We start from the raw sequence: 16,527 nt of genomic DNA, 5'->3' as shown, positions 1-16,527 counted from the left end.
GTATTTGTGGCATGAGGGCTCAGTCGTTGCGGTTCCTGGGTTTTAGAGCACAGGCTTAACAGTTGCGGCCCACGGGCTTAACAATTGCGGCCCACGGGCTTAGTTGCTCAGCAGCGTGTGGGATCTTCCCGGACCAGGGACCGAACCTGCGTCTCCTGCTTTGGCAGGTGGATTCTTTACCACTGATCCACCAAGGAAGCCTCCTGCTTTTCTTCTTATTTAATAGCTCCCATTGCATATGGCAAGCATATCAATCATATAAGGAGTAGAAGTAAATAGCAAAGCACTGAAACTCCATTATCTGCCGCAGCCCCCCAGCCCTCCCACTCCCTTCTTTACTTAGCTTGCTGTAGATATTTCTAGATGTTTTCTTTAAAACCATCATGGATTGCTTTTAAAACTTAGATGTACAAAAAAAAATTTTTAACCCCCCAAAACCTTACTTGTACAATCAGAAAAAGTATGGGGTGAGGAGAGAAAACAAAAGAGTCTCAAAGTGAACCTGGACATCATAGAAGCATAGAGGTTTTTACAAAGCAAGTCTGTTTGAGGTTGAGAAAGTGGGTCTCAGGTTTGTTGGGTGGGCTGCCATGCTCACACAGTTTGTGCCAGCTCCTGGCGCCCAGTCCAGTGTTGCTTCCGGGGTCACATCCATTAGGGCTCAGGAAGGAGGCGGGAGGCTGAGCTGGAGAGAGGCCAGGAGGATGCTGTGGGCTGGGCAGGCTGGGCTGGGATGATGAGCTTTCTGCCTGTTTGTTCTGGGTACCAGGAGATGCGGGTAGAGAGACACCCTGGCAGGAAGGACCAAAGTCCCCATTTATGGCCTGAAGGGAGTTAATGTGTAATATTCTAGGATATAAGCTGGACTGCAAGGTGAGACCCTGAGCCCAGACCTCCAGGAGCAACCCAGAGCCGCTATCCGGAGCTGCTACCATGTCGGTGAGAATGCCGGCTCCCCACTGCCCTCCTCCTCCATCGCTCCAAATCTTTACCTGAGTGGGGGTGGGGTGGATGCGGGAGAAAAATCATCGCTGCCCCTCCAGCCTTGGTTTCCTTATCTGTGTAGGGAGGAAGTTGGACAGATTATCTCCACTGTCCTTTAGCATTGGGGTTCTCTGTTCCCTCCACCACCATTCTGAGTCTGTCTCTTTCCCCCTCCAGCCTGGTTTTCTCATCAGTAATTTGTTTATTTTTTGCCTATCTCTTTCAGCTTACAGGATCTTATTTCCCCAACCAGGGATCAAACCTGGGCTTCCTGCAGTGAAAGCACTAGTGTCCTAACCTCTGGACAGCTAGGGAATTCCCTCTCATCAATAACATTAATCGCGGCAACAATGATAACTTCTAACACCTACTGAGCTTTAAAAGATGAAGAAGTTGAGACTGAAAGGTTAACTTGCCCCAGATCAAAATCTATAAATTGCAGGGGGTCAAGTGGATCTTCTTAAAGATCTCTCCCCGATTCTCTGATTCCAGACTCTGCTCTGCCGTAGCCTGCTGTGTGGTCTTGGAGAAATCACTGCTCCTCTCAGAGCCTGTCTCCTGTATTTAGGGAACGGGGTCACAGACAGCATCTTCTGAGGCTGGTGTGTTGCTTTTCTGCGGCTGCTGTAACAGATTTAGTCTCTCACAGTTTTGGAGGCTTGAGGTCTGAAATCCAGGTGTTGGTGGGAACTTGCTCTCTCTGAAGGCTCTAGGGGAGGGTTCTTTCTTGCCTTTTCCAGCTTCTATTCGTTGCCGGCAATCTGTGGTATTCCTGGGCTTGCAGCTGTCCCCCTCCAACCCCTGCCTCTGTCTTCACACAGCTTCTCTGCGTGTCTGTGTTTCTGGATCCAAATTTCCTCTTCTTCTAAGGATGTCAGTCATGTGGAGTTTGAGGCCCACCCTAAACCACTACGACCTCATCTCAACTTGGTCCTATTTCCAAATAGGTCCCATTCACAGGCTCCAGGGGGACAGTTTTCTGGGACAGTCAGCACATGTGGGATGTGGGCGCGGATGTGACTAGAGGGTCCGGCGTGGACGGCATGGTGCCCTCCCCACCCTCTGCCTCTCAGGGAGGGCCTTTGTGCCCGATGACTTTTCCCACATTCTCCTTTTCCTGATCTCCTCACCCCTCCCCTTTCTTTCCTCCTCCTTCAGAGACTACCTACTCCAAATCTCTTACATTAAGGAGAGGGGAGGGGGCCGTCCCTGGTGGACCAGGGGTTAAGACTCTGCTCTGCCAGTGCAAGGGGCACAGGTTCAAACCCTGGTTGGGGAACTAAGATCCTACATGCCATTGGGCGAGGCCAAAATATTAAAAAAAAAAAAAAAAGATGGGGGAGCCAGGGTCCAGAAAGGGGCACAGTTGGCCCCTAGTCACTCGGTTAGTCACCTGACCACTGACACCTGCCTCCACCCAGCTTTGCCTTCCCGTCTCTCTCTGTGCTCCAGGCTTTAAGGAGGGGGTACAGATTACTAGGCCTGCCCCCTCCCACAGGCATCCCTGTTTGCCCAAATGGACCCCTGAGCCTGGCCTTCCTCACAACCCTGCTCTGCAGCAGCTCTGGGGGCTCAGATTCTTCTGTTTGAGCCAGGCAGCCTCCAGGAGCTATGGGGGTGGCGAGGGTGCTTCTCCCCATCCCAGTCTCACCCTGAGCATCCCAGGGAGGAGACCGGAGACTCCTCATGACGTCTGGTGGGGACTGTGTGTGCTGCATGGCGCACACTGTGAAGGGCTGCTCGTTGGCAGGACACCCATGCTCCTCTGGGAGGGACGGGATAACCTCTCCTAGGGGGACTTCTCTCTGTCCCCCTAGGGAGAGGCTGAAGGAGGATTTTAATCCAGTTTGGCTGGTGAGCCACGTGTTACATTAAGCACCCATCTGAGGGGTTAGGCCTCTGAGTGTCACTTTGTCAAAGGCAGTGAAATTTCCCCTACCCTGGGGACATCTGGGCTTCTCTGGTGGCTCAGAAGGTAAAGAATCCACCTGTCATGCAGGAGACCTGGGTTCGATCCCTGGGTTGGGAAGATCCCCTGGAGGAGGAAATGGCAGCCCACTCCAGTATTCTTGCCTGGAGAATACCATGGACAGAGGAGCCTGGTGGCTACAGTCCATGGGGTCGCAGAGTCAGACAGGAGTGAGCGACTAACACACAGGGGACATCTGGAGACATTTTTGGTTGTCACGACTTGGGGGGAGGGTGCTACTGGCATCTGGTGGTTAGAGACCCGGCCTGCGGCTCTGCCTCCTACACACACAGGACAACCCCACAACAAGGAATGATCCAGTTGGAAAGTCCAGGGCTCCAAGCCTGGAAAACCCTGCTCTGAAGCATCGTAGGGTCCAACAAGGCATGATGCTCCATCCTCCTGGGCTTGGCATGGCCTCTTTCATGCCTTCCTTTTATTTATTTTATTTTTGGCCATGGCCTGTGGCAGACAGGATCTTAGTTCCCTGACCAGGGATGGACAATGGCCCCTGCATGGAAGCACAGAGTTTTAACCACTGGACCACCAGGGACGTCCCCAGGCCTCCTTTTAAAATGTACCGACTCCAGGAGAGGCCTTCTCTGGTGGCTCAGTCAGTAAAGAATCCATCTGTAATGCAGGAGATGGAAGAGACCCGGGTTTGATCCCCGGGTCAGAAAGATCCCCTGGAGAAGGAAATGGCAACCCACTCCAGTATTCTTGCCCGGAGAATCCCATGGACAGAGGAGCTTGGCAGACTATAGTCCATGGGGTCACAAGAGTCAGACACGACTGAGGGACTAAACCACCAACTGTCAAGAGAACTGGGCAACCCTACACCCACGTAGGAACCCGAGGACTGTCTTCTCTCTGTGGAAAGGGGGCAGCTGCCAGCAGGGGAGTCCTAATCTACTCCCCACGGACACTGCCCCTGACTTTCAGCAAAGCACTCCAGTCCCACACGTTGCTTCAAGGCTTCCCAAGTGAGCTCCCTCCAGGAAAAAAAAAAAAAATCAGTGAACAGAAATTCTATAATATAAATGTGTTCCCCCATTAAGTGTTCTAAGTCTTTTGCGGCTGCCAAATCCTGTCTGGCCCAGCCTCACACCCTCCAATCATGGATAACTAGACATTTTCTCAGGCTTGGATCATGAGGTTTGAAAACCCAGCTTCGAGAACCTCCCTTCTAACTAGAGTATAAAAATACAGGCGCTGCCCTGGTCCTATGCGAAAATAGGAAGCGGAAGGATACCATAGTAGCAATAAGTAAGCTTAATGACCACAGCCCCTGGATCTGCTTTTAGTCTGTGCCAAGTCCTATTTCACGGGCTTCACAAACGGGAGCTCTCATCCTCCGAACCAGGGAGAAGAAGGTGCTGTTAACCTCAGGGCATCCGATACCATCTGTCACAAGCGGCCTTGGGAACTGGGTTTGAAAGAATAAATCAAATCGGCCCGTTTTACAGATGAGAAGTGTGGGTTTGGAGAGGGACTTTGATGGACATATTCAGACATGTGACTGATGGAGTTTTATAGATTCTCTGTTTGGGATGGGCCTAGACTTGCCTATCATACAGTTATTTTCTTTTTAAAAATAAAAAGAAGATTTGTCTACAATGTGTCTTAATGGCAGCACAAGGGATCTTTCTTAGTTTCAGCACATGGGATCTTTTAGCTGGGGCTTTCGAACTCTTCGTTGCAGCATGTGGGATCTAGCTCCCTGACCGGGGATAGAACCTGGGCCCCCTGCATTGGGAATGTGGAGTCTTATCCACTGGACCCCTAGGGATGTCCTGATACAGTCATTTTCTGTCAGTAAAATGACTCCTAAGTTTGTGCAAGAAACGGGATTTTGCCGAGGGCATTGTGCCTCATCACTTGAACACATTTGGGACCAGTGAGGTTGGCAGGGGTCACTCTACCCATTTTATAGATGGGCAAACTCAGGTTCCCTCAGCTGGGCCCTATGTCTTCGGATCCAGCTATTCTTCAGGCTGAGGTGGATGAGAGTGAAGCAAAATGGGCAATAGGGGGCTCCAGGAATCTTTGATCTGAGCTCTCTGGCTTTTTCCCTTCCTGGCTCCAAGGCCTCATATGGGGAGAGGGAGAGGGGGGCCTGGGGCCTGGCTGGGATGGGAGGATGCTGGCGAGTGGGCTTTATCAGCGGAAGAGTGTGGGGCGCATGTGTGGCACACGTGTGATTGATCTGCATGGGATGTTTCTCTATTGGCGCAGGGGAAATTTGAGATTTTGAACATGGACATGAAGATGGGGGCAAGCCTGAAGATCAAGGGCAAGGTCGCTGACGGCGCTAACGGGTGAGCCAGTGGGAGGGCAGGTGGGGCAGGACGGGGAGAGGGGGCCGGCCACAGACCTGGCAGAGGCTGGGAAGGTGGGGGCAGGCAAGGCAGCCTGGTGAAATGTTGGGACAATAAAAGTGTCCTCTTCCAGGGGGCCTTTTGTACATTCCAACTCCTCTCACACCCCTCCCTCACCCTTGCTGGCTCCATTTGGGCTGCTTTCACATCTGAAGCCAGGTTCAGGGACCTGCAAAATTCACATTGGACGCCATGTGCTCCATTTCTTGGCCCCAACAGACACGGAAGGGGCAAGTGAGAAGTCCCTGAGTCTTTGCCCACACCTCTGCGAGTCAGATGCCTCTACTGAAGGCTCTAACTCCTGGGGACACTATCCTCTTGCTACTGCTTAAGGACCAGGGATTGGCCTTTCACATGCATTAAAGCAGGGATAGCTCGGTAAAGAATCCACCTGCGATGTAGGAAACCATGTTCAATCCCTGGGTCAGGAAGATCCCCTGGAGAAGGAAATGGCAACCCACTCCAGTATTCTTGACCAGGGAGCCTAGCCGGCTACAGTCCCTGATGTCGCAAAAGTCAGACTTGGTGACGACAACCACCACCAAACCAGGGGCACCCACCAGGGGGCGCCTAGTGGTCTGGTTTGCATCCTCTCCATTGGAATTGGAGACCTTTCTCACCTCAGGGGTTACAGGTCAGCGTTAGGCTGTCCTGTGTGCAGGACAAGGGTCAGCATCTCTTGAGACTGATCTCAATCAGTTTTTGACTGGGGAGGGGCAGGCAGAAGCATCGGGTAGGAGCTGAGAGAAAAATCACCTCTTTCTTCTACTTGGGTCCCTCAGGGTTGCAGAAATGTGGGATACCTCTGGCCTGAGTCCTCCCAATGGAGACACCCCATGACTCAGAATATCCCACTCTCAGGAACCATGAAGGTCTAACCAAGGCCCCTGTTGTGATCTTTCTAAAAGATCACACAACTCCTGATTGCACACCTCTAATGACAGGGAGCTCACCACCTTAGACATACAACTATTTTTGGCCAGACTCAATGGGTCTTCAGAAATAGTTAAGAACAGCAGTTTTTCCCGAGGATAGACACCTTCATTTCCTGAAATGTCACTGTTAGTTAACTTCTTGTCAGGAGCCTTAGTCTGTGCTCTAAATGGAATGTGATACTCCAGTGCCAAGTCCGATCAAATTGTCACCTCCCTTGTTTTAAGTCACAGACCTCAATTAACACAACCTTTGGTGATTCTACCAATTTTATGGTCAAGACGCTGCCACCCAAGCTGTTATACCCAGGGCTGGCCCCTTATTCTCACTTCTTACTCCTTCTCTGGCAGCTTTGTGATTAATTTGGGCCAGGGGACAGATAAACTGAACCTGCATTTCAACCCACGCTTTGGTGAATCCACCATCGTCTGCAACTCACATGATGGCAACAGCTGGGGGGCAGAGCAGCGGGACAATCACATGTGCTTCAGCCCAGGATCAGAAGTCAAGGTGAGGTCAGAGGGGAAAGGGGCCTGAAAACAGATCTCAAGGCGGGGAGCACAGCTGGTGGGGGTACCCCGGCCTAGACATGTGCTGGGACTGTTTGAGCCACCAGGCACAGCCCCGGCCCATTTCCAGGGTGTCTCTTGCCTCCCTGATGCCCTCTCTCCCACCGCAGATCACCGTGACCTTCGAGAACAATGAATTCAAGGTGAAGCTGCCAGATGGGCACCAGCTGACCTTTCCCAACAGGCTGGGCCACAGCCACCTGAGCTACCTGGGTGTGCAGAACTTCATCGTCTCCTCCTTCAAGCTAGACTGAGAGCAGCACCTCAGCAGAATGCAAGACCCCACCCCTGCAAGAAGAAGATTCCAGACCCAGAGCCGTCTCCTGTGGGGTCAGTGACCCTTCCTAATCCTCCACCCTCATCCCCCAAGGCTCAGAACCAACAAAAAAGTCTTTCCAACTGTGGTGTTTTCCACTATCTTGATGCTCCTAGCATCCAGACGAGGAAACTGAGGCTGCCCAGTGGGGGATGAGCTCCAAACACCTCTAAGCCACTGGTCCTGCCTGCTAGTCCCCTTTTGTCACCAGGACAAGTGCCAAGTTGCTCTGAGGGATTACAGTTCCAGGCACCTGGGCCAGGGGCTGTTCCCGGAACTGCAGATAAGGGCTCCCACCTGGGCTTCTTATCTCAGGGCTATTCATTCCAGTCTGGTTACTCATTACCCCCTGCCTCGGTCCCTCCCCTCACTGGGGGCCCTGTTTGGGTGCGGAGGGAAGTCCTTGGCTTCCAAACCCAGTGCTGAAGGTACTGGAGCAGGTGGCGCGGACACAGTTGTCCCAGGTTCTCAAGCATCTCGCGGGACACCTTTTATCAAAAAAAGCCTTTTTAATCAGGACCCAGAGGCAGGTCTGGGGTGCACGGGAAGGTGGGACCCTCCCCCTTCCCAGTGAGGCCACACCTGGCTTTTCTGAGGCTTCTGGGACATCAGGCTGGCGGTGGGAATGTTGGGAAGGCAGCCGTGGGGACTCTCAGAAAGGCAGGAGGGACCCTGCTGGGGGCAACTCTAGGATGAGCTGGGGCCAAGGGTCCCTTCGGGAGAGGAGACAAAGGCTCTATGTGGTAGGCTCCCCACCCCCACCCAGCAAGGGCAGCTTTCCCAACACAAAGGCTGCACTGTGAGGCTGGGCCCTCCAGCGGGTGAGGGGCCTGGGGTGGAGGGTGGGCCCAGGGAATGGCTACTGGGTCAGGAGGTCCGGAGTGGCAGTGGAGGGAGGCAGGGTGGCCGAGCAGGGCCCAGGGGAACACCTGGGTCCCAGAACAAGCCTGGTCTCTCCTGGCCTCCCTCCCATGTCTGTCCAGCAGAGGTGTGGAGGGGGTCTGGGGACAACTTGGGTTCTCCGGTCTGTCGTTGGCAAGACCCAGCCGCCGGGGGCTAGGGCTGTATCTGGGCTCCTCGAAGGCAGTGCCTGGAGGCTGACCAGGGTTCTCAGCCTGTGCTCAGCTGATCACACCTTGACCTCGTCGTCCTCCTCAGCATCAGCAAACTCGAAGGTATTGGCCTGCACTGTGCTGGGCACGGGGGTCCTGCTGCCTGCCTGGGATGCCCCCCACTCTTCATCCAGGCTCCCCCAGGAGGCCCGAGCCTGGGACAGCGCCCCCAACCCCTCGCCCTGAGCATCCACCTCAGTGTAGTGGCGGTGGCTTTGGCTGCCAACTGAGACAGCTCCCCAGTGCCTGCCGGGGCCCTCGTCAGCAAGTGCACGGGGGCCCTCTCCCACCGCGCTGGCCCTCGCCTCGGCCACTGGGCCCAACCTGGTGGTTACCCCATTGGGGCAGCGTCCACGAGGTGAGGGGCTTGAGGCAGGGGCCGGGGGGTTTGCAACAGAGGCTGGGGGACTTGCAGCAGGAGCCGGGGCTGGGGTCTCAGCTGCAGAGCCTTCTGAAAGGCTCATGGCCCCCAGGAGCTCAGTGAGGAGAGAGGGCCCAAGGTCGAGGTCCAGGCGGAAGGACAGGAGGGAGTCAGAGCGGCGAAGCTCAGGCTCAGTGGGGAAGGAGCTATCACAGTCTCGGTCACGAGGCTTTTCTGGGCGAGGCAGGCGGGAGATGGTGCAGAACCCCGAGTCCAGGCCTAGAAGAGAAATAGGGACCAGGGTCAGAGCTGGGGGCCCTAACCAGGAACTGAGGAAGGCAGAGCTAGGACCAACACCTGCTTGCTATGTGGCGTTTAGCAAGCCACCCCCAATCTGACTGCAGCTTCCTCCATATTTCCAATACAGTGAACCCCATAGTCTCTTGAGTGATCTTCCTGTCAACCCGGGAAATTGACATAATCCTCATTCCCATTTTGCAGATGAAGAAAGTGAGGCTCAGTTTGGGATGAGGGGAAAGGCTCGCCCTGGGCCACAAAGTCTGATGGGCTGGAGCTGAGCCTGGAGCTCAAACCTCTTGACTCTCAGGCCCAACACTGAACTTGAATGACCCCTGGTCCCCTGCCATGAACCCACAGCGCATGTACTGGTTTGTGGGCACAGGATAGAACCAGCAGCCGGTTTGACAACATAGAAATCAAGACCCAAAGGACAAGCAAATGCCCTTTAGACATCCTCTGTCTCAGACCCTGGCTCCAGGACTACCAGGCCTGAGACATAGTGGTGGGAAAACCGGACCAGCCCTCAGTGGGATTCTGAGCATCATCCCTGGACCGGGAGGAAGCCTCTGGTGCTGGGCAAAGCTGCAGGGCAGGGAATGGTCACCAGGTGGCAGCAGGGGCCCCAGTTCTCAAGTGAGCTGTCCAGGAGGAGCCCAGGTGACACCCACCCCTCCCCACGCTGGCCAGAAGGGCCTCTGGCTTCTGTCCATGTGAGTAGTTTTCCAAATCTGTCAAGTTACAGGAACCTCTGTTCAAATAACAACAGAGCAACAGCTCCCGTGTCCTGAGCACCTATTGTGTGAGAAATTCTAGGCCACAATCGAATATGTGTTATCATTTCACTGAATCTTAGCAGTGACCCTAAGTGCCCATTATATAGGCCAGGACTTAACTTCACAGAGGTCAACTTGCTCACTGAGAATCAGGCAGAACCAGGATTTGAATCCAGGGCCCTCGCTCTCCACCTCGCCACTGTATTGTTCTGACACAAGGGAGCCGCTTCCACTGAAGCAGGCAAGGGCTAGGGGCAGGAGGGTGGTGGGCTGGCTTAGCCACCGGCCCAGAGAAGGGGAGGCAGCTCAGGGGCAGACAGAATGCAAACCCTGCCTCCTCACCTCTCAACCTCAGTGTTTTGGGGAGTGAACTGGTTCCCGCCCTCTGCCCCGCCCTTGCCATTCATGATCTCGGGTTTGGGTTTGACTTCCATGGAGACCAAACTACTGTGGGAAAAGAGCTCACTTGGAGGGTTGGCTGAACCATCAAACCTGCTGCACCTGAAAATGGGCAGACAGCACAGGCCTTTACCATAAGCGGAGTGGCCATCCGTGGAGCTGGCAGGGCTGCGGTCAAAGCTGAGCTTGCCCACCACGAGGCTGTCGTAGGCCGCCTGGTTGAGCTGAGGCAGGGAGATGGCGTTCTTGATGATGGGGGAGATGGCCGGTGGAGCAGGCGAGGGTGCGGGCGGAGAAGCCATCCTCCGGGGTGGGGCCCCCACCCTCCGCACCAGCTGCAGCTTCTTGGCCAGGAAGCCCCGGGGCGAGCGGTGGGTGCTCCCTGAGCCGCCACCATGGTTGCTGAGGAAGGAGGTGTCACCAAAGACGTCCCCGCCGCGGCCCACGTGCATGGTGTGGCGGAAATCCCCAAGCGGGGGGCTGATCATGTCCGCGGTCAGCCGCTTCTTCCCCTGTGAGCTGGACACCCAGCCCACGGGTGAGAGCTTGCCCAGGTTCATGGACGGGGCTCCTCCAGCCCCCTGGGGGCCTGGCATTGGCTCTGGCTGTTCACAGCTGCTGGTCCATGCCCACCGGGGCCTGGGGAGAGCGCTAGGCAAGGTGAAGGGTCCACTTCTCAGCTCCCTCCTTCTTGGTGGGAGGGGGTGGACGGAGGCTGCCCCTCTGTGCTAAGGTGCTGCCCCCACATGCTGAGGCTGTGGGGGGTCCATGGCTTGTCTGCCCCGAGGCCTGGCTCCCAGTCCCGTGGAAGGAGCTGCAGATGTTCTGGTCAAGGACGTAGATGGCACCAAATGTACCTCAGACGTGGACAGTCCTTCTCCTGCCCAGGAGTGGAGACCTAAGAGAAAGAAGGTGGTGGAGGGCCTGGGGGCATCTTGGTCCAAATAATAACAGCTAAAGAGAATAAGTGAGGATCATGGAGAAAATGCTGAACAGACCCACAGAGGAGGGCACGTGGCATGATTCCACATCCAGGAAATTTAAGAGCAGGTGAAACAAAATCCCATGGACAGAAGAGCCTGGCAGGCTACAGTCCATGGGGTCAGACAGGACTTAGAAACTAACAACAACAAAACAACAGTGATAGAAATCGGAATTGTGATTGTCTTTGAACACATGTAGACTGGGAGGGGGCACAAAAAATTCATGGAGCTGTACTCTTCTTCAACTGTATACTGACTAAAACCTATGAATGGTCATTATATGGTCCCCATTGATGAAGCACCTGCTGAGTGCCAATGGCTTATGTTCATCACTCGTTTAACCTCGAGGGAGGCACTATAGGCTTCAGAGGAGACAGGGAAGTCCAAAGAAATGAAGGGACTTACCTGAGGCTACACAGTAGGCAATGGTGAAGCAGAGCCTCCAACCCCAAAGCCCTTGAGCCCCAAGCTACACTGCCTCCTGCTGGAGGGTGGAGTTAAGTCAGCTCCCTTCTTGGTGGTTTAAACTTCCCCTCACGGAGGCTAGGAGGTGACAGGCAAAGGCTTTACGAACTGCTGTGTAACCAGCAGAACCCTTCACTTTCTGAATGCTTCCTGGAAAAAGGATCCTGTGGTCAAAAGTGGGTTTTCCAGCTGCTTATTACATGTCTGAGCACATTAAAAGCTCTGAGAAGGCCCGCAGGAAGAACGTTGTATTTTTTTCAAACTGATGTCAAGGCCTTGTTACCTGGGAACAAGTTTTGGAAAAAGTTCAGCTGGTGCCAAAAGCTGTTCTTTGCCTACTCCCTTCTGTCCTGATTTCTTCCCCACACTGCTCCCCCATCCCAGTCTTCTCTAAGCTTCCCTTGGTTTGACATCACCCCTTCTAGTACCCTAAGAATATACACTGGAGGACACCTATGAACCTGTGGTCCCATATTTGCTTTTCCTGTGGCCCGGAGAGGCCAAGCTTCTTCAAGGTCACATCAAGAGAACGAGTAGAGACGTCATTTCAGAGCCTCTGACTCACGTGGCTTTTAGTGGCCCGTGGAGCCCTGTCTTGTCTCTCCAGATTGCAACACACTCTAAGGGTGGGGCCTGGATTTTCCTGCTTCCCTCCCTCCAGCGCTCAGCATGGGCTCTGCACACGGCCGAGTGCCCAATCAGTACCAGAAATTTTCTGTGATACCTTCATGCCAAAGGCTCACCCTTGCCACCGTCCGAGTGAGGGCAGGTAGAGGATTTAGTGGCCTCACAGTGTGACCTTGGGCAAGTCATTTACCTCCCCAGACCTGGGACCCGAGCTGATAAAAGTTGATAATGATTCTTAACACCTAGATCTGAGTGTCAACTTTAAAAAAAAATTGCTGCCACCTCCAAGCATAAAAATCTCAATACTGCCCTTCAAATGTTATTTGAAATTCAAAATAGGTTAAATAACAAGATAAAAACAAAGGGGGCAAGAAGACAAAGCTTGCTTTGTTTTCTGACTGCATTCTCTTTCCTTCCTACCATGGGATCCTCCCCCAACCCTGACTCCTCCCCGCCCCCGGGGGGGGGGTATCTGAATCATTCCTTTCCCTGGCACCCCCAGCACCAACGTCCTCCTGGAATGTTTGCTGAAGTAATGAAGCGCTCTGCAGTTGGCCAACCACTGCATGATGTCATCTGATTCTCCAACAGCCCCAAAGCTGGAGGGTTAGCCCATTTTACAGGAAGAGCCAAGGCTTGGAGAGAAGGAACTTGGCCAGGGTCACGTGGCATGTACATCGCATGGGCCATTTCCTTGCTCTGCTGGGGACTGAATCTGGGGACAGAGGGGAGGGAACTGGGAGAGGGTGTCATTCTGAAATGTCATGAGAAGAGGTCACTATGTCCATCATGTGGCCACACCTGCTTCTCCCCAGCCCCTCCTTTCTCAGCAAAGGGGTCCCAGTCCCCACCCCACCCCTGTGGCCACTTTGACTTGAGACACCAGCTTCTGCCCGAGTCTTGTGATAAGCCCATGTCTCAAATGCCTCTGGGCACCTCCTGAAGCTCTCCACCCTGCCCACTGTTGTAGGGACACCCGTGGCACTTTGCAGCCAAGGACAGGACACTGCTACTGGGGACCTGTTTTCCCATGTGCAAAAAAAGGCTGGTCCTCTCCCAGGAGAGTTTTAAGAGTGGAAGGTGCTGTAATTAAACCCTTGGATCCTGAAGCAGGGCTGGGTTCAAAGCCAACATTCTTACACTAATAATGTCTCTCATTCTGGAGAGACAGAAGGAGAGGCTCCAACCTCGATGGAGCCTATTTGGCCCTTGAAACTGATCACCAGGTATCGCTGTGCCCCACCTGGCCCCAGAGTAAGTAGGGCTCTGGCTGTCCAGGTATGTGGTCTCTCTTTGCTCACCAACCCAGGAATACTACCTGCTAATACTTTGGCCACCTCATGCGACGAGTTGACTCATTGGAAAAGACTCTGATGCTGGGAAGGATTGGGGGCGGGAGGAGAAGGGGACGACAGAGGATGAGATGGCTGGATGGCATCACCGACTCGATGGACATGAGCTTGAGTGAACTCCAGGAGTTGGTGATGGACAGGGAGGCCTGGCGTGCTGTGATTCATGGGGTTGCAAAGAGTCGGACACAACTGAGCGACTGAATTGAACTGAACTGAACTGAATGCTCACAAACACCCATTTTACAGACGGAAAAAATGAGACATGGAGAGACATGGAAAGGAAACTGACTTGTCCCAGGTTGGAGAACAAAAAGAGAGGGGTAGCCAGGAACCTCCCCAGGATTCTATTGTTAGTTGCTCAGCCTGGTCTGATTCTTTGTGGCCCCATGGACTGTAGCCCACCAGACTCCTCGGTCCATGGGATTTTCCAGGGAAGAAAAACGGAGTGAGTTGTCATTTCCTCCTCCAGGGGCTCTTCCCAACCCAGGGATCAAACCTGCATCTCCTGGGTCTCCTGCATTGCAGGTGCACTCTTTACCCCTTGAGCCATTAGGGAAGTCAGGAGTCTACCAACGTCAACAGTAAATGCCAGGAGAATGGGTGAAGGCTCCAGGAGTGCTGAGCAGATGCCCAGCTGCTGCACACAGACGGGCAGGCCAGGAAGGCAGGAGACCCAGCCCTGCAGATTCAGTTTACCCTATAGATAGTCGGGCCTGGGTACTTGGGTAGGAGCTTACTCAATAGCAGTGTTGACCACAAGGACGAGGTTTGGGGCCGGAAGTAGGGACCTCGCGGTTAGGAGAGGCCGACAGGGGCCGCTGTGGAAGTGCATGTGGTTGGAGGAGGCCAAGGGCTGTCTGATGGCTGTGGGGGAGGGGGCAGAGGCAAGGGTAAGGCGGGGGTGGGGGTGGCAGCACCCTAGGGCTCACCTGGGAGTCACCCGCAGGCCCCTAGGGGGCACCACGTCTCATCCTGGAAGCCACTCCCTGCTCACAGCACCCCGCCCGCAAGTGTCCAGCTGGGGTAGTAACACCAACGACCGCTGGACAGAGGGACCCTGTCTCCGTTAGGGCTGTTCTAGCCTCCCCGAATAAAGGGTTAACTCCCTGGGGGCTGCCTTTTCATGCTCCTCAAAGTCCAGCCGCTTCAAGAGGCAGAATCTGAGGCGAGGAAAAGGATAGCACGTTGTCCACAGTAGCAGCGGAGACCCTGTTCTCAGGCCGTCAAGGGGGACAGTAGGAGGGAGCACCATGGACCCCAAGTTAGAGCCGAATCAGCCTTTGACGCTGAGGCTGAGTGGCCTAAGGGCAGGGTCTCCCCAGGTCCTCGGTTCCAGACCCTGCGCCGCGTTTTGCGCAGCTGTGGCCTCCGCGGGCCAGCCCTTTCGCCACTCTGAGCCTCAGTTTCCCGATCCAGAAAAGGGGCTTCAAGCTTCGTGAGTCTCGGATGGCTTGGCGAGAACATAACAGTCTCGAGGGCGGTCGGGATGGGAAGTTCCGTAAAGATTTTGGCCAGAAAACATTCCCTCTGGGAAGCACGACGTTAGAATGTTAGGGTCGTCGCTCCGCGGTGCCTTGGCCCGAGGGAACCGGACGGAATGACCTCACCCGCCGCTCCGGCCTGGAATGCGGCGGTTGGGGAGGGGGCAGGGTGCCTGGACCATCTCCCCAGCGGTCCCCCCACCTCCCGCTCTCCCCGCCGGCCTCGCCCAGGGGCCCGACATTCCGTCCGACCCACGGCCCCCTCCCCGTTCCTTCCCTTCCTTTCCCAGGGCAGGAAGGAGCGTAGACGGCCCTCGGCTCGCCCCCTCCTCCCGCAACCCGCTTTACCTTCCAGTTCTCTGCCGCCCTCTACTCGCCGGGACCAGGGCGAAACCACCCGAAAACTTGGAGCGTCCCCGCGCCGCTCCCGCGGCCGGCGCTCCCGGCCTGTCCCTTGGCACCCGGGGCGACTTTGGCAGGCTGGCCCCCTCCCCCGCCCCGGTCCCAAGAACCTAGGGGGTGCCAAGACCTTTCGGCGCCGCGATCCCCCTGCCCGCGTCCACGCCCACCCTGGGCTCGACGACCGGCGGGCCAGCTCGCGGTTACCTTCTCTCCGCGCGCCCGGGAGCCGGGGGTGAAGGGCGGACGCGGCGGCGGCGGCAGCGCGTCCCCGCGCGCAGCCCTGGCGAGTGGCTGGGCCGGTCTGCGCCGCCCTGGCCGCGGGCTCCGCGGGCTGGCTCCGGGGGCGGGGGCGGGGTGTGGGCGCGCTCCCTCCTCCCGCCTCTCTCCTCCCGGCCGCGGGCGGGGCGAGGCCCCCGGTCCCGGGCACCGATCCGGCCGCCCGAAAGCTGGAGGGGGCGCCAGGTCAGGCTCTTGTAGGCTGCCCTGGGCAGGGGAAACCGGGAATGTGCGGGTTGCCCGGGCGAGGTGACTCTGGTCCCCAGATCCCAAACCCTCTCTCACCGTATCCTCGCAGGGCCTTGGGGTGCCTGACCTGACAACTTCGCTTGCTGGGCTGTCCAGCCGCTCCCTGTGGGAGTCTGGGGAACCTGGGAGCCAGATCTCCAAGTCCCTGCGTGCCCGATTCCTGCTTAAACCTTAAGCTCTACAAGCAGGGATACCCACTCCCTTTCTCCTAACTGCCCCCTTTCCTTTTTGCTCCAGTACAGCTCCCCCACCCCGCGGTTACCAGAACACAGACATGAGCCACTCTGGGGCCAGGCCACTGGTAGAGTGGTGTGGTGTTGTGGTCAAGGCTGTGGACCCTGGAACCCAACAGCCTGGTTTCCTATCCTGTGCTGGTCACTGCTTATCCTTTCCGTGCCTTGGTTTTCCCATCTGTAAAATGGGATAATAACAGCAGGCATAAGATGTTATGTGGCTAAGTGTTCTCTGCTGTGTCAGCACCTAGCAGACTTGCTGAACAATTAATTACATGAGGTCACATCTCGGATGGGTGGGTTCCCGAAGCTTCACTGAGCACCCCTCAACTCCACCCATGAGGATCAGGGAATCAGCCAGGCAC

At 55.5% G+C, this 16,527-nt stretch overlaps 2 protein-coding genes across 3 annotated transcripts; one reads left to right on the top strand and one right to left on the bottom strand.

Annotated features, from left to right (window-relative positions):
• Positions 1-846: 846 nt before the first annotated feature.
• On the top strand, positions 847-7,210 carry LGALS2 (galectin 2). The gene is made up of 4 exons (XM_055395482.2): positions 847-939; positions 5,189-5,271; positions 6,615-6,774; positions 6,944-7,210. Exons 1-4 carry the CDS (start codon positions 934-936, stop codon positions 7,085-7,087), a joined length of 393 nt encoding a protein of 130 aa, XP_055251457.1. The 5' UTR covers positions 847-933; the 3' UTR covers positions 7,088-7,210.
• A 113-nt stretch (positions 7,211-7,323) lies between these two features.
• On the bottom strand, positions 7,324-15,764 carry CDC42EP1 (CDC42 effector protein 1). Of its 2 annotated transcripts, XM_055395481.2 has the most exons (3): positions 15,609-15,764; positions 10,228-10,992; positions 7,324-8,901 (listed from the first exon to the last, which is right to left on the bottom strand). In XM_055395481.2, exons 2-3 carry the CDS (start codon positions 10,688-10,690, stop codon positions 8,279-8,281), a joined length of 1,086 nt encoding a protein of 361 aa, XP_055251456.2. In that variant the 5' UTR covers positions 10,691-10,992; positions 15,609-15,764; the 3' UTR covers positions 7,324-8,278. The 2 variants fall into 2 exon arrangements, with proteins under 2 accessions (XP_055251456.2, XP_088693605.1); XM_088837479.1 differs by lacking the exon at positions 15,609-15,764 and having other exon boundaries at positions 10,228-15,324.
• Between the last annotated feature and the right edge of the window lie 763 nt (positions 15,765-16,527).

This window comes from Moschus berezovskii, chromosome 6 (assembly GCF_049115385.1).
Source record: "Moschus berezovskii isolate FMDL1 chromosome 6, NW_MosBer_1.0, whole genome shotgun sequence".
In the NCBI taxonomy this organism is placed as follows: Eukaryota; Metazoa; Chordata; class Mammalia; order Artiodactyla; family Moschidae; genus Moschus; species Moschus berezovskii.
This window is presented reverse-complemented; position numbering and strand designations above follow the sequence as displayed.

Excerpts from the sequence above, each read along its gene's own strand:
- CDC42EP1 (XM_055395481.2), bottom strand. The coding sequence starts at position 10,690 with ATGCCAGGCCCCCAGGGGGCTGGAGGAGCCCCGTCCATGAACCTGGGC. Across the intron at positions 8,902-10,227 it reads GGATGGCCACTCCGCTTATG|GCCTGGACTCGGGGTTCTGC; the intron begins GTAAAGGCCTGT and ends TTTCTCTTCTAG.
- LGALS2 (XM_055395482.2), top strand. Across the intron at positions 5,272-6,614 it reads GTCGCTGACGGCGCTAACGG|CTTTGTGATTAATTTGGGCC; the intron begins GTGAGCCAGTGG and ends CTTCTCTGGCAG. Across the intron at positions 6,775-6,943 it reads GCCCAGGATCAGAAGTCAAG|ATCACCGTGACCTTCGAGAA; the intron begins GTGAGGTCAGAG and ends CTCCCACCGCAG.